Consider the following 17376-nt stretch of genomic DNA (forward strand, 5'->3'; position numbering starts at 1 on the left):
AAACAGATTTAACATAATGTTATGAAATGTTTAAACATGATAATTACATCGATGAAACAACTTAATGCTTGGAATTACGTGGAGAATTGGCGAATTCTCACAACCCGACAGATTGTCGGAGTGGAGGAACACCTTGTTGTTACCATCTATATCGCACCATTGATGGCAATTATATATGTATGACGGCCATAGAGATGGTTATAATTGTCTACTTCGGGTTAGAATAGATACATGTAATTGTATGTTGACGGTTAATTAGCAAGTATTTAAAACAAATGTTTGTGAATGCGTCGTCCTGCAACGATATTAACACATAATTATGTACATAATTATGAGTTCAACGGTGCAAGAGATGGCAACAGTAGTATATTCAGTGACGTATAGACAATATATAGGTTCTATCATCTCGAGTTTGTTTGTTCGCCAGGTTTATCGCCCACGTACTGACCGGTGGCTACCTTACCGAAGAACAGGTCGGATGCCTACTAACTCGATCACTCAGTAGGCACTGCATCGGGTATTTCAACCTCAGGTGTGTGGTTCAATTCCTATTCGAGGAAATGGAAAGTCCTTTGCGGACCGGACACACTCCAGCATTTTCTAGTGTGTATGTTCTGGCCTTTCTCGCATGTCTTTATTTTACTTTTTATTGATATAATTCGGTCCCTTCAGCATTCTGAGTTGACCTGTCTAACGTTTCAATTCTTATTCTTTACGTTTCTGTTGAAGTGAATACATTTTGTTTTTATTAGTAAAAAGTACCTGTAAAAGCATCACACTTTAATCAACATTTGTCTTTAAACTTTGGATTTGTACTTCTGCCGATATATAAATCCAGATTGTAGAGTCTTCAGACGGGATATAATAACGTTCGTAATTTATCTTTTGACGAATACAATAAGACTAAGAAAGGATCTCTTTACTACACACAATAAAACTGAGAATTCGTGAATTAGCTAAGTACAGCAAGGATGGGAATTAATCTATAAAATAAGTGCAATAAGGCTTAGAATTTATCTATAGACGACGCGCAATAAGGCTCGGAATTCACTTATAAACTACGCACAGTAATGCTTAGAAATTATCTATAAACTACGCGCAATAAGGCTTAGAATTTATCTGTTAACTGCATGCAAAACGGATTACGTTTAATATATTAACAAAGTACAATAAGGCTGAGAATTCCTTTATTGACTAAATGCAATAAGGGTGGGAAATCATATATTAACTTAATGAAATAAGGCTGATAATTTATCAATTAACGATACAGTAAAGCTGATGTTTCATCAATTAAGGTAATGCAATAAGGTGGAGAATTCTTTTACCAATTTTTTAAAACTCTTATAAATGTCCGTACCTTTTTGTATTCCGTACAATTTATTTAAAAAAAAAACCCGTCTGGTATGCCACAGTTTAAAGATATATTTAAAACAATGTAAATATTGTTCTTTTGCTCTGTTCAAATATTTTCGGTTACAGATGATATTTAAAGTTATAAAATTCAAAGTTGGAGTTGTCTTCTTGATTCCTTCTTGGTAAAGATGAAGACAGGAAACTTTTTAATCTTGAAAGTCATTTGAAAATAAGCTTAACGATGCTAAATACAACCATCTTTTCAATCAGCGTATAGAGTTGTTGGGAATGTCAAATAAATGACCGAATAAATAAATAGGTAAATAAATACATAAATAAATAGGTAAATAAATACATAAATAAATAGGTAAATAAATACATAAATAAATAGTTAAATAAATACATAAATAAATAAATAAAAATCCACGTTCAGGTTTACAGCTTTCTGTGAAAACAGATGACTTGTGGTATACCTGAGGTTGTAAACCTCACCACGTTAAAAAATTAGCGACATGACTTGATGTTATCTTCTCCTTTATCTATTTGTTTATTCGTTGACCTGGTCTTGGAATAAAGACACTTACTTTATCCGTTTGCAGTGTATTTTATAAAAAAAATATGTATTTTGTGTTTATTTCATTTCGAGTTTGTCAACTTTAACATCAAAAGTAGAGATAATATTAACGTTATCCCAAGTTATCTGCATTTTTTAAATATATACTAACACGAAAAAGAAACGCCGGGTCACTAAATATACTACAAATGATTTATTGCTTGGCCTAGAATAATGACACTCGGTCAGGTTGATGTGTTGTTCGCGGTCACTAGGTACACGTGTTTAAAATCACACAATACCTGACCTCCGCGCTCCGTGCGAGGCACGTGCTAAAATACAAGAATCCCGTGCAGGGGAAGGTCATTGAGTTCGCCAATGGAAATTTTCAGTCTATTTGATACTGTTCAAGTATTCGGATTGATTTTTCAAAGTTTGATTCGAATTAAGCAATTTACATCCATGCCACGATTGACGGAAGTCCAGCGGGGACAGGCTATAGGAATGCTTTTGCAGGGTCAGGGCCAACTTCAGGTTGCTGCACATTTTGGTGTGCATATTCGGACAATTCAACGTCTTGTCCAACGTGTGCGAGTGACGGGGAGGGTCATCGACCGACCGCGAAGTGGACGTCCGCGCGTCACGACGCCACATCAGGATCGGTTTATAAGACTTTCTCACTTACGTAATCGCCATCTCACAGCTACCGAAACTGCAAACAACACTATAGGCAGTCATAACCGCCATATTCATCCTGATACGGTTCGAAACCGATAACGCGTCAATGGCCTAAGAGCCCGACGTCCCTATGGTCTGCCCCTAACTCCTGCGCTTCGCCAACGCCGATTGGCTTGGTTACAAGCACACTCGCCCAGAAATTTTCCTACGAGGCAATGGAGACGGGTATTCTTCACTGACGAATCCCGGTTCACTCTCTACCGTTCGGACGGGCGACGTCGTGTATATCGACGTCGAGGGGAACGTTACACCGACGCGTGCGTCGCTGAGCGGGATAGGTTTGGCGGTGGTTCAGTATGTGTTTGGGGCGGTATCTCCTGTAGGTTTAAATCACCCCTGATCGTGATTGACGGTTATTTAACCGGCGTAAGGTATAGAGACGAAATCCTTCGCCCAGTTGCCGTGCCATGTGTGCAAGCACGGAACCTGATATTCCAGCAAGACAATGCCCGGCCCCATGTCGCTAGAGTTTGTCAGCAATTTCTTACCAACAATAACGTATTTCCAATCGATTGGCCAGCATTCAGTCCAGATTTGTCTCCAATTGAGCATTTGTGGGAGACGTCCAAATGCCCCCACTAATCTGGTCCAGCTCACACGTGCCTTGCATGAAGAATGGAATAACATCCCCATTGCAAGGGTTAACACCCTGATGAATTCCATGCATAGAAGAATCAGGGCTGCGACAGCTGCGCATGGAGGACACACAAGATACTGAAATGTCCGGCCGTGTTGCGCAATACAAGTAGGGTCATCGCTAAAAGGGGGATATTTTTGGCATAATTAGCATTAATAATCGATAGAACCTTCAACAAATGGTTCCAAACAGATGAAATTGTATACAAAAATGAATGAAATAATGTAACATTAAATTATATCATTTAAAAGAATCTTTTTAGGTTACACGACGTTTCTTTTTCGCTTTAGTATATATTAGAATATATCATTTTGGATATATCAAATAATAAATTACTGAAAAAACAACAACTTTTTAGATATTGAAAACACAGTAAGAAAAACGGTCTGCAAAACAATTAATAGAGATCAGTGTATTTTGATAGTCGATAACATAGCATATCCATCTCATAGTTACAAACACGATTTCAGAATATTTTTAGCACTTGAATTGGAAGATATATATATATGCGAGGTTCAGACGAGCCGTACATCATTTTACACGTGATCTAGATAATTCGTTTGTATTGATCCTGGTTGTCTGTCTATAATTCACCATTGGTTGGTACCTGTCTTCTGAGGTAGACGTCACCAGTATATAACCCCGGTCATGTTCTGATCAGTCACCCACAGACTGGTTAGCAGTATTCATAATGGAACCTCTAACAACCTGTCACAGAAATGTGAGTAGAATTTGTTGTTTAAATTGCGAAATATCTTCCGATAGTTAGGTAAACTTCCATGTCTATATTCCATATTGTACTGTAAAACTACAGGAGACATTTTGTTTGTTTGTCAACGATTTTGTTTTGAACTGCTAAACATTTTTTTACAAAGCAGTATCATTTAATTCTTTTAAACATTATCCTCTGTTTTAAAGTAACACAGAACATTTAGCTTGCTGTATTAACGTCTGGGTTAATTAACTAACAAAATTGAACAGAAATCAAGAAATGATAAATGTTTTATATCCAAGTACTTTTCTCCTGTTTGTTTATTTTGTTCAGCTTTTTATTATTATCATTTTTTGTTTTATTTTTTTTATTTCTTTTAATTATTTATAATCTTTTATTTTTATAATGATTTCTATTTTTCGTTTTTTGTTTTTGTTTTTCTTTGTTTTTTGTTTTTGTTTTTTGTTTTTCTTTTTAAGGACCTAAGGCTAAGGCATAAAAAAGGCCTAAAACGCTTTGCGCAGAAATGATACTGTCTGAAACTAGTCGTTAGCAAACCAGTCAATATTCTGCCCAAAGTACCATGAACATTTTACAGAACTGCAATATCATAGGATATATTTCCACTATGATATCGTCTTGGAAATCTTAATCACAATCAACGGTCTTACTTACAGTATATCTAGAGTAGTCTTATATACTTTATCAAAAAATATTTGATAAAATTAAATGGATTGTAAATAGGAACCATTACCAGTCGGGGCATGATTGTTAAAATATCAATTAAATGGTCCCGATTCCTAAACATCACAAATTAATCTTCATATATCATTCTACAAAAGTATTAGGGCAAACAACCTTCTACAAATGTAATACGCTAAGCAGCTTTTACAAAAGTATTAGGGCAAACAACCTTCTACAAATGTAATAGGACTGATAACCTTCTAAAAGAAAAAATAGCCTTCTACAAATGTATACGGTTATATCTTGGTTAAGGTAGAGAGGGTAGTTCCGTCACGGTTATATCTTGGTTAAGGTAGAGAGGGTAGTTCCGTCACGGTTATATCTTGGTTAAGGTAGAGAGGGTAGTTCAATCACGGTTATATCTTGGTTAAGGTAGAGAGGGTAGTTCCATCACGGTTATATCATGGTTCAGGTGGAGAGAGTAGTGCAATCACGGTTATATCTTGGTTAATGAAGAGAGAGCAGTTACGTCACGGTCATATCATGGCTAAGGTGGAGAGAGCAGTTCCGTCACGGTTATATCTTGGTTTAGGTAGAGATAGTAGTTCCGTCACGGTTATATCTTGGTTAAGGTAGAGATAGTAGTTCCGTCGCGGTTATATCTTGGTTAAGGTAGAGAGGGTAGTTCCGTCACGGTTATATCATGGTTAAGGTGGAGAGAGTAGTGCAATCACGGTTATATCTTGGTTAATGAAGAGAGAGCAGTTACGTCACGGTCATATCTTGGTTTAGGTAGAGATAGTAGTTCCGTCACGGTTATATCTTGGTTAAGGTAGAGATAGTAGTTCCGTCACGGTTATATCTTGGTTTAAGTAGAGAGGGTAGTTCCGTCACGGTTATATCATGGTAAATGTAGAGAGGGTAGTTCCGTCACGGTTATATCTTGGTTAAGGTAGAAATAGTAGTTCCGTCACGGTTATATCATGGCTAAGGTGGAGAGAGCAGTTCCGTCACGGTTATATCTTGGTAAATGTAGAGATAGTAGTTCCGTCACGGTTATATTTTGGCTAAGGTGGAGAGAGCAGTTCCGTCACGGTTATATCTTGGTAAATGTAGAGAGAGTAGTTCCGTCACGGTTATATCATGGCTAAGGTGGAGAGAGCAGTTCCGTCACGGTTATATCTTGGTTTAGGTAGAGATAGTAGTTCCGTCACGGTTTTATCATGGCTAAGGTGGAGAGAGCAGTTCCGTCACGGTTATATCTTGGTTTAGGTAGAGAGAGTAGTTCCGTCACGGTTATATCTTGGTTTAGGTAGAGAGAGTAGTTCCGTCACGGTTATATCTTGGTTAAGATAGAAATAGTAGTTCCGTCACGGTTATATCATGGCTAAGGTGGAGAGAGCAGTTCCGTCACAGTTATATCTTGGTTTAGGTAGAGATAGTAGTTCCGTCACGGTTATATCTTGGCAAATGTAGAGATAGTAGTTCCGTCACGGTTATATCTTGGTTTTATTGCTGTCCGGTTATGGTATAGTTATGGTTTAGCTAGAGACTTATGCATAGAAGACACAAAGAAGAATGAGTTTACCTAAAAAACATTTATTTACACATAATACAAATTGGGCTGAGGAGCTATAACAGCTGTGGCACTTCAGTTAGACCCGGTGAACTGAATAACAGATAGTAGAGCAGGGAAAGCTGCTGGTCGAGTCCACTGTACTGAAGGGAGCAAGCTTGAAAAACAGAATTCTTGGGGGACTTAAAATTACATAATGAAGTAAGATGCCCAAATTGAAGCTGTGCCACAGCTAAAATATCCCCAATCTAGGTTATATCTTGGTTTAGTTGCTGTCCGGTTATGGTATATTTTGGTTTAGCTAGAGACTTATAAGTGTAATTTACCTTAAGACTACATTTTTTCCTGAATCGTACTAGTTACCAGCAGTATATACCTTAATTTATCAGTTGATTGAACTAGCTAGCATCCAATTTTACACCAAATTACAGGAAATCTTTTTGTGCCAAGCAAATTAAGCTTCTATTCATCGTGAGTCAATGTATTGAAAAAAGTGTGAACGGAGCACGTTGAGCGCTGTATAATCTTTTCCTCAACAGTTTAAAGCTGCTGAATAAAATACAAGACTAGAGGACGGTAATCACCCTCGTTTGGAATTTGAACACCTGTACGCAATTGATTTTAAACTGCAGTTACTGTAAGACCATTAATTTTGTTGAGGGATTTGTTTTTTTTCCAATTTCATAGCACGAATTTATGCGCCCACGACAGGATATAAAAAAGATGAAAATTTACACGGATTACAATTCTTTCGTGAGCAAGATTTATCCACGAAATCAAGTACCAATGAAAAAGCAAGAAAAGTTAGCCCCACGAAGATATATGATTTCGCAATATATTTTAATGATTTATGTTACTAGTACTGTTTAAATACTAGCACAATAAACATGACGTCACCGCTAGGCGTGAACTGTTCCATAGTTCGCCTTTGTACGGATAGTTTTCTCTGTTGATTTCTTTCATCCTATTTAACGCGATTTTATTTCAATCTGCAAAAATAGCGATATATATTCCCTCTCAAAATGTCAAGCTTTGCAGTAATTCGCTCCTCTAAAGGACTGATTGATGGTTTCACACAAAATACTCATGTATGCATATACCAAAGATACTATGACCGTAATCTTATAAGTGGTAATCTTACGTTAGGGTAATCTTATGTTAACCATAATCTTATGTTAGGGTAATCTTATATTAGCGGTAATCTTATGTTAGGGTAATCTTATGTTAACAATAATCTTATGTTAGAGTTATCTTATGTTAACAATTATCTTATGTTAGGGTAATCTTATGTTAACAATTATCTTACGTTAGGGTAATCTTATGTTAACAATAATCTTATGTTAGGGTAATCTTATGTTAGGGTTATCTTAAGTTAGGGTAATCCTATGTTAGTGGTAATGCTGTGTTAGGGTAATCTTATGTTAACAATAATCTTACGTTAGGGTAATCTTATGTTAACAATTATCTTACGTTAGGGTAATCTTATGTTAACAATAATCTTACGTTAGGGTAATCTTATGTTAACAATAATCTTATGTTAGGGTAATCTTATGTTAACAATAATCTTACGTTAGGGTAATCTTATGTTAACAATAATCTTATGTTAGAGTTATCTTATGTTAACAATAATCTTATGTTAGCGGTAATCCTATGTTAGTGGTAATGCTGTGTTAGGGTAATCTTATATTAGCGGTAATCTTATGTTAGGGTAATCTTATGTTAACAATAATCTTATGTTAGGGTAATCTTATGTAAGTGGTAATGTTGTGTTAGGGCAATCTCATGTTAACAATAATCTTATGTTAGGGTAATCTTATGTTAACAATTATCTTATGTTAGGGTAATCTTATGTTAACAATAATCTTATGTTAGCGGTAATCTTATGTTAGGGTAATCTTATGTTAACAATGATCTTATGTTAGCGGTAATCTTATGTTAGCGGTAATCTTATGTTAGCGGTAATCTTATGTTAGGGTAATCTTATGTTTACAATGATCTTATGTTAGCGGTAATCTTATGTTAGGGTAATCTTATGTTAACAATGATCTTATGTTAGCGGTAATCTTATGTTAGGGTAATCTTATGTAAGTGGTAATGTTGTGTTAGGGCAATCTCATGTTAACAATAATCTTATGTTAGGGTAATCTTATGTTAGGGTTATCTTAAGTTAGGGTAATCCTATGTTAGGGTAATCTTATATTAGCGGTAATCTTATGTTAGGGTAATCTTAAGTTAGGGTAATCCTATGTTAGTGGTAATGCTGTGTTAGGGTAATCTTATGTAAGTGGTAATGTTGTGTTAGGGCAATCTCATGTTAACAATTATCTTATGTTAGGGTAATCTTATGTTAACAATAATATTATATTAGGGTAATCTTATGTTAACAATGATCTTATGTTAGCGGTAATCTTATGTTAGGGTAATCTTATGTTAACAATAATCTTATATTAGCGGTAATCGGTAATCTTATGTTAACTATAATCTTATGTTAGGGTAATCTTATGTTAACAATGATCTTATGTTAGCGGTAATCTTATGTTAACAATGATCTTATGTTAGCGGTAATCTTATGGTAGGGTAATCTTATGTTAACAATAATCTTATATTAGCGGTAATCTTATGTTAGGGTAATCTTATGTTAAAATTATCTTATGTTAGGGTAATCTTATGTTAACAATAATCTTATATTAGCGGTAATCTTATGTTAACAATGATCTTATGTTAGCGGTAATCTTATGGTAGGGTAATCTTATGTTAACAATGATCTTATGTTAGGGTAATCTTATGTTAACAATAATCTTATATTAGCGGTAATCTTATGTTAACAATAATCTTATATTAGCGGTAATCTTATGTTAGGTTAATCTTATGTTAAAATTATCTTATGTTAGGGTAATCTTATGTTAACAATAATCTTATGTTAGCGGTAATCTTATGTTAACAATAATCTTATGTTAGCGGTAATCTTATGTAGGTAATCTTATGTTAATGATCTTATGTTAGGGTAATCTTATGTTAACAATAATATTATATTAGGGTAATCTTATGTTAACAATGATCTTATGTTAGCGGTAATCTTATGTTAACAATGATCTTATGTTAGCGGTTATCTTATGGTAGGGTAATCTTATGTTAACAATAATCTTATATTAGCCGTAATCTTATGTTAACAATGATCTTATGTTAGTGGTAATCTTATGTTAGCGGTAATCTTATGTTAGCGGTAATCTTATGGTAGGGTAATCTTATGTTAACAATAATCTTATATTAGCGGTAATCTTATGTTAACAATAATCTTATATTAGCGGTAATCTTATGTTAGGGTAATCTTATATTAGCGGTAATCTTATGTTAGGGTAATCTTATGTTAGCGGTAATCTTATGTTAGCGGTAATCTTATGTTAGCGGTAATCTTATGTTAACAATAATCTTATGTTAGGGTAATCTTATGTTAGGGTAATCTTATGTTAACAATAATCTTATGTTTAACAATAATCTTATGTTAGGGTAATCTTATATTAGCGGTAATCTTATGTTAGCGGTAATCTTATGTTAGGGTAATCTTATGTTAGTGGTAATGCTGTGTTAGGGTAATCTTATGTTAGCGGTAATCTTATGTTAGCGGTAATCTTATGTTAGCGGTAATCTTATGTTAGCGGTAATCTTATGTTAGCGGTAATCTTATGTTAGCGGTAATCTTATGTTAACAATAATCTTATGTTAGGGTAATCTTATGTTAGCGGTAATCTTATGTTAGCGGTAATCTTATGTTAGCGGTAATCTTATGTTAACAATAATCTTATGTTAGGGTAATCTTATATTAGCGGTAATCTTATGTTAACAATAATCTTATGTTAGGGTAATCTTATATTAGCGGTAATCTTATGTTAGCGGTAATCTTATGTTAGTGGTAATGTTGTGTTAGAGTTATCTAATTTAGTAGTATTCTTATTTCGGGGTAATCCTAGTTTACCACTATCCGCGCTGAAAGTATTGGACTTAGATAAGAATGTTCTAATTTTGATTTTCCCAATGCTGCTGAAAATGTTTATTCCAAAAATCTCTTAAATTTGACTGCGTCAAATTGATTACGTTCACCGTAATTCATAAAACAGATTGACAGAAATATAGACAGTTTTTGTGTGTGAGTCCGTACAATTCCTTTGTAATCTATTTATGTCATTCATTAGTTATAAAACCTTCCTTTCATGAATTTGTGAAAATCAATAACACTAATCTATTAAATGTCATTCTGATAATATAGATATATTTTTATCAATAAAACCATTCCATTTCTTTGTCATTTTATTTTGTAAGGAGAACGATCTATTTCTTTGGAGTTCATAAAATCTGACTATATATTTCAAATCTGATGAATATGAACACCAGCTATTGATCAAGGTACGAAGTTTGTAAGAATCAGATATTGTCAAGGTAACCTAGTATTAGTGTGGTGGTGATTATATCAGTCAGATTAAAAGGTGTAGTCAGTTTGTTTACTCCGGGGTCTTTTTGTTTATTTGATACCAATATTTTTATCTAATTCAATTCACTCAAATTTCAAAGGAGGGCGACTCGTAGCCATAACGATAGATGATAGAGATCAAAATTGTATTAAATACCAAAGACTAAACTATCCTTCACTTTACGTAGGCTTAGGACACCATACAAGGCAATACGAATTCAGACATGTTATATAAAACATTTTGACGACTAACATTGTGGTTGCATAGCAATCATTTCCTTACAGTTTGTTTTAAAGCTCATGAGTCTTATAATGATAAGTCTAGTTGTGTATTTTTTGATAACGTATATGTGATGGATGTCATCATGTCCAAAGTCAAGGGGTTTATAACTGATGTATTACAGTTTTTGTACACCGACCTTGCTTTCAACGTTTATAACGTTAAGTGACAATTTCAGATTTATTGAATAAGTGAAATATTGATAAATTCAAAGAAAACGTGTATTTAAAGTTTACAGACCAGTCTTTTTTTTATTGATTTATGATAAACATGTCAATATGAACATCGAATTATTTTAAATGATAGCATTGGGGTAATATATATATATCATTTAATTAGTTTAGATGATAATATTTGTGTGATATAAATTACTTAATAAATTATTATAGATGATTGGGGTTATATATATATATTACTTAATTAGTTTAAATGGTAGTATTTGTGTGATATATATTACTTAATGTTATTTGGCTATTTATCTTATTCTGAATTGGCATTTTAATGTGTTATGAATTAATCTTAATAAGTTTTTAGACAAAGGTAACAAAACGTGCTTCGTAGCACGGAAGATCAGCGAAGAAATTCATGGATATGATCACAATGGAAGTTAATGTTGATGAAATTTACTAATGTCTGAAAGCAACAAAATAACTTATATCGAATCTATAAATTCCCAAAAAACATTTACGTTAATATATACTATCTAACGATATGTAGAAATTCAGTTTTATGTCATTCAACTAAAGCACTGTTTTTTCTGGTTTTATTAAGGTCACTTGGAATAGGAGTTTGGTCAATGCGACGAAAACTCCGTGGCCAAACTCCAGTCTTGAGAACGTTTGCAACAGAACGGAAACGGAAGTCGAAATCCTTTTTCTGCAACCGCTTCTTGAATCGCATTTCTCACTGGCGATTCTTTACATTTTGATTATGTCCTTGCTGTTGACGGTGGGAACATTCGGAAACATCTTGATCATTTTGGTCAGTACTTTTAACAAAGCTTTCAACAAAATAGGCAAAGCGTTCATGGTGAATCTTGCTATGGCGGACTTGTGTGTTGCAGGATTAGCAGATCCGATGTGTATACTTGGTACGTATTGAGACATTTTCGCACGATTTCTTAGATAAGAGCAAATATCAATAACTTCATATTTATAAGAATGCAGAAGTATTGTTTCTGAAGTTCGTTATTATTGTTTCGTTTTGTTTTTCTAGATTTCCTTTCGTAAATTTGACGATACGGAAAATTATGTAATACACAAAATCTGCTTTTTCATTACAAACGATAAGAAAACATGTACTGCATATTGATGAGGCACAAGATAAGTTAATTTCAGCTTCTTAAATTTTGGGGACAAGCTAAACTTTTTTATCATACAATTACGAATCTCCACATTAAAGAAACTCTCCAACTTAAAACAATTTCAATTTTAAAATCATGACGAACCAAATTTTTCACATATATATGGGATACAAAAAGAGTTATTAAATAAGTTTAACATTGATGAGATTTCAGCAAGACTTTGCATTAGAATACACGAATATAAAATTGGACCAATGGTATGGAGAGTTAACCCTATTCTTCATACTGTTAGGGATACAAACCGTTGGGTTTATTTTATCTACTCTTATTTATTTCTATTTGTTTATTTTTGGATACATTTTTCAGGGGTTCATTCAGTCACCATTTTTGATAATTAAGTTTTAAATATATGATATCCACTATCAACTAAGTAAAATGATCAATTTTAACCTAAAATTATAAAGCATGAAACAATAAATTCACAATGAAGACTTCACATGTCATTTATAGGATATCTGTGTTCTCAAGTCACTCATCTTTTGAGTTTCTGTCCACGTAGGCGTGATATCATGTCGTATGTTGCCACAATGTTATTTTGCAGGAGTGGTAAAAGGGCAGGCGTTTTTTGATGACAAGTTAGAGCTGTGCCACTTCATTGCCAGTATGTGCCTAACTGCCTGTTTCTGTGCCTTTCTGAGCCTTACCATGCTGACGATCAACCGATGTTTCTACGTCTGCCACAACAATGTATACCAGAAACTCTACACACGTGTTACGACTGCCATCATGTGCATCTCCTGCTGGGTTGTTGCTTTCCTTTTTGAATTTCCCAATTTCGTTGGCTGGGGGGCTCACACTTTTGACGAGAAAAACCATCAGTGCATTTGGGATAGAACAGCTTCAGCGTCCTACTCTCTTTTCGTATCAGTCTGTCTGATTGGTTCGCCATTGGTCATCATGGGCATCTGCAACATTCGAATCTTTTTCGAGATTTGGAAGAAAAAGAAAAACATATATAAGCTCGATAGTGATGGGAATTTCCCGTCTTTGAAAGCATGGAATGAGACAATTCGCACTTCTAAGACCCTCCTCGTTATCTTCACCCTGTTTCTGCTGTGCTGGACGCCCTATGCCATTGTCATTGCGATTGATATTGAGGATCGACTATCGATGGAAGTTCACCTCTTCGTAACGATGGTAGCACACACACATTCCAGTTTGAACTGTGTCGTCTATATCGTAAGCAATCAGAGATTCCGAAGATCTGTTATTGGGTTTCTCGGCTGCAGCTGCAAGCATATCAAAAGACCAGTCTCAAATTCTTCTGAGTCCATGTACCGAAAAACCATCGGCACGGTTGTTAGCTCCATATCAACATAGGTCATTGAGGTCACAGACTGACCAATTTCCCACACGTTCTCGGTTTCTCTTATACTGGTCAGTACAATGCCCCATTACTTTACCAAAGATAGCATTGAAGAAATAAGTTCTCCTGATATTTATATATATAGGACGTTGATTTCGTTTTGTTTCCATATCTGAAAAAAGACAGTAACATCGTGAATGAAAAACGGCATGACAGAAAATCCTCGAGTGATTTCGATTTGTCGAATTTTGATCAAGTATCCGCAGATACTGTAAACATTCCTGTGTTAGCGTCTATCTTATTTTAGCGCCGAAAGTATTGCACTAGAATCTGACCTCGCTAAAAGGAATTTTTTCTGAATATTGTTCGTATAGCAATTATTGTGGATAAGCTAAAATGACCAAAATTGATAATGCGCCAAAATTTGATTTTGCCATTTCCAACTTTTGGAAAAAAAAATGTCAGATATCCATGTGTGATCATCCTTAGTTTGGTGTATCAATTTTGTGAATATAATTCTATAAATATACTGCAAGTCCATTAGATTAAATTTTTCTGAAGCCTGGAATCATGATAAACACCTGTGACTAGGGTAACTGTTAAAACCAATGTAAGGTTTCAACTTCATAGGTTGGATACCTTCACAGCAGATGTACAACCCTAACTTTACATATTTGCACATCCTTACACACACGCACTCTTGCACATATGTATATGTTTTAAGTAGAACATAGACAACGGAAGCACTAGTGGACAAAATTGTTTTAGTAATGTTGATTTTAATCATTGTGATGATATATCGGTGTGCTCTGTGTAATGGAAGAATTTGAATTCACAAAATATTTGTTAAAACAAAAATCAAGGAATCAGTTTATATGGGACCAATGTCGAGCTCTGATAGAGTGTGCTAATCTGCGGAAGAATATGTTTCCAATAGCGAGCAAGATGTTGTCAACTGAGAGAAAAATCTTAACAAAAGGTTTCGAAAGATTCAGGTTGGTAAGAAATCCTTGTTCTCATTTGAGATCGTGAAATCACGTACTTGTATTGACCAGTATTAATATGATGAGTGTCGTCAATGAAGCAGAATGAAGCAGAAGATGCTTACTCTTCCGAAGCACCTGGTCTTATTCTTGTACTTTTTCAAGAGTTTCCGTGTAAATTTTTCTTTTGCAGGACTAATGGTTTCTGAAGATCAAAAATAAAATAAAAACGAGAAATGTTTAGCTTTTTCATAGTGAAAAAAGACACTTTCTGATATTCTTCTCAGCATTGAATTAGGTGAACTCAAAATGAAAGAGACTTACTGTAGGATACTATTTGCGTCAGTGACGAAAATCGTACTTGCTATCTAAATCCAGATACACCGGACATTGTCCTCGACCATTGTATATCCTGATATAAAAGAATCGATTTGTATACAGGATATTGGCGATAAATACGAATGTACTATGAAAGTAATAGCACAATGGCTTAATGGAAACTTCATTATGTGGTTGTGTATTTAGTGCGTGTTGACTAATCTATAACGGATGATCTCAAATCTTCTTATTGTTTTACCAGATGTCATATTCCATATTGAATTTCATACTTAGAAATGTGTCGATACAATCATATACTGGTTTGCCGATTTGTTTTAGTGCTCCTTCCATCATCTGGTTAACATTTAAAAAATATTACCGAAAAACATATAAACAACACTACCTACATTAAGTATGGTTATATCAATAATATTTGTGTTTTATTTCGTTTCTTTGTTTTTATTGATACTAAGTCCATAATTTTCTCTCTGAAATGTTATCTTTCATTACCAACGGTGAGGTGAGTACCATTCATATATGAAATTTAGAGTCAAAGAAATAATAATGACTTAAAAACAAATAATAATTGATAAAAAAAGACCGGTGAAAGTATATGAGTTCGTAGTATTTTTTGAAATTCATATCGAAATTACAACATGCATAAGAAGAATATTAACAGATAGTATTCGATAACATCTTTGTGGTGTTTGTAACTGTTATAATGACACAATTTCAAAGACAATACTAGATTGAATTTATTGTGGTTTGTTATTGTTGTTCGATATAATTCTTTATTCATTGATGCCTTTATCTTACTGATGTTGTATTATTGAGTTGATTCACATTTTTGTTATTCTTTGTCTACGTTGGTTGTAGTATTGATATCTATATCGCTTAGCTGATTTACATTTCAAACTGTATATATATTAACCTATCATCAATATCGTTGTTCTAAATTCGGTGACCGGACCCCTAGCTTTGAAATGGATACCAATCATAAACCCAATAGAAATGCCTGTTCCAACGCAAATAATGCTCTCTGTTTCTTTTATTTTTTTTAGATTTGACCTAGTCATGTACAATATATTACAACAGTTATAGGGTTATTTTTATAACCTCCCGACACATCTGGTCCATGCTTGTTGCACAGCCAACTTCATTATATCATTATAAATATATATGTTGTTTGTATTTTTTGAAATATTATGAGTTCAAATAACCTTTAAACCGTACATCTTTTTTATTTACAGAATAACAGTTTTTCCATATTAAAAGATATCGTAGATAATAAGAACCAATGCAGTTGCAAGGAAAGTAAAAGCAATGTCCTATTTTTATATACAAATGAACATAATTAACAGTATTGAAGAGGGCGTTTTCGATGGTAATGATCAGTACATTGACTTCCATTGTTCTGTTATTTGTTTTGGTGCCATTATGGTACAGGGTGTTCATTAAAAGGGCCGGTTTCCAAAACGGCCCCTTCTCTGATTCAAATTTCCTGTTGGTGGTGCATTGCCCATGCCGTTGTAGTCACAAATCTATAAAGTGTAAAGATTTAGGTCACTTGGTTTGTTTTTTATGGCTCCTCAAAGTTGTACCTTTCAGAAGCTGTCTAAGTGTTGATAAAATGTGCATGTTATGTAAAATATTAATGAAAATCTAATCAAATGATAGTCACCGTAAAGAATACATTCATGGCATGATTGTGACAAAAAATCATGTTTCCATCGCGCCATTTGGCTGTTTTATGGAAGAAACAATCTCAAAAATGCCATTTTCGATGATAACATTTTAGACACAAAAACTGTGTTTTTTTAGAGAATACACCCTTTTATGGGCGTTGGATGCAAACCAATTTTTATCCTATTAAATAGTACGTAATATGCTATGGATGAGAGGAAAAATCATCAAAATGTAAGTGGTGGAACATTTTCAATGTTGTAATGGTCGAGGGTTTTCCAGTGTCCTGTAATACCAAGGTAGTACAAGATACTGGAGATGTGCGCACACATTCCCATCGTTCTCTCTCCAACTGGGCACTGGCAGTAGTAGTATTTTATTGGGGCCTCAATATCGGGTGAAACGGTGAACCGTATCCAAACGTTATATTTCGTTTGGCTTTTGTGTCGAGAATGTATTTGACATCGGAGAAGGTCTGGGTAGAGCTGGTAAAGCCACACCTCATAGTCTCCGTCATCACTTAAATGTTCGGCGATGTAACCAGGAGCCAGAGGTATCTGATACGTTCCACACGTAATGGTTCTCAAGTAATCAAGATCGAGACGGGGAAACAGTACGGAAGATGCATCCATCTTGACAAACTCGGACCTTGCCCGTCTAGACAGATCCGGATCTATCTTGACTCTCTGAGCTAAACCATTCGGTGTTGTCAAACGGTCCTTCAT

General features: G+C 34.4%; 1 protein-coding gene across 1 annotated transcript; it reads left to right on the top strand.

Moving 5' to 3' along the window:
• Positions 1 to 7275: 7275 nt before the first annotated feature.
• LOC132548744 (melatonin receptor type 1B-A-like) lies at positions 7276 to 15045 on the top strand. Its single transcript, XM_060212626.1, has 3 exons — positions 7276 to 7341; positions 11770 to 12088; positions 12903 to 15045. Exons 1-3 carry the CDS (start codon positions 7276 to 7278, stop codon positions 13679 to 13681), a joined length of 1164 nt encoding a protein of 387 aa, XP_060068609.1. The 3' UTR covers positions 13682 to 15045.
• Positions 15046 to 17376: the final 2331 nt, after the last annotated feature.

This window comes from Ylistrum balloti, unplaced genomic scaffold (genome assembly GCF_031769215.1).
Source record: "Ylistrum balloti isolate Yb309-2 unplaced genomic scaffold, AGI_CSIRO_Ybal_v1 Utg370026, whole genome shotgun sequence".
In the NCBI taxonomy this organism is placed as follows: domain Eukaryota; kingdom Metazoa; phylum Mollusca; class Bivalvia; order Pectinida; family Pectinidae; genus Ylistrum; species Ylistrum balloti.

Coding starts and splice junctions, on each gene's coding strand:
- LOC132548744 (XM_060212626.1), top strand. CDS start 7,276: ATGTCAAGCTTTGCAGTAATTCGCTCCTCTAAAGGACTGATTGATGGT. Junction 7,342..11,769: donor GTTTCACACAAAATACTCAT/GTATGCATATAC, acceptor GGTTTTATTAAG/GTCACTTGGAATAGGAGTTT. Junction 12,089..12,902: donor AGATCCGATGTGTATACTTG/GTACGTATTGAG, acceptor GTTATTTTGCAG/GAGTGGTAAAAGGGCAGGCG.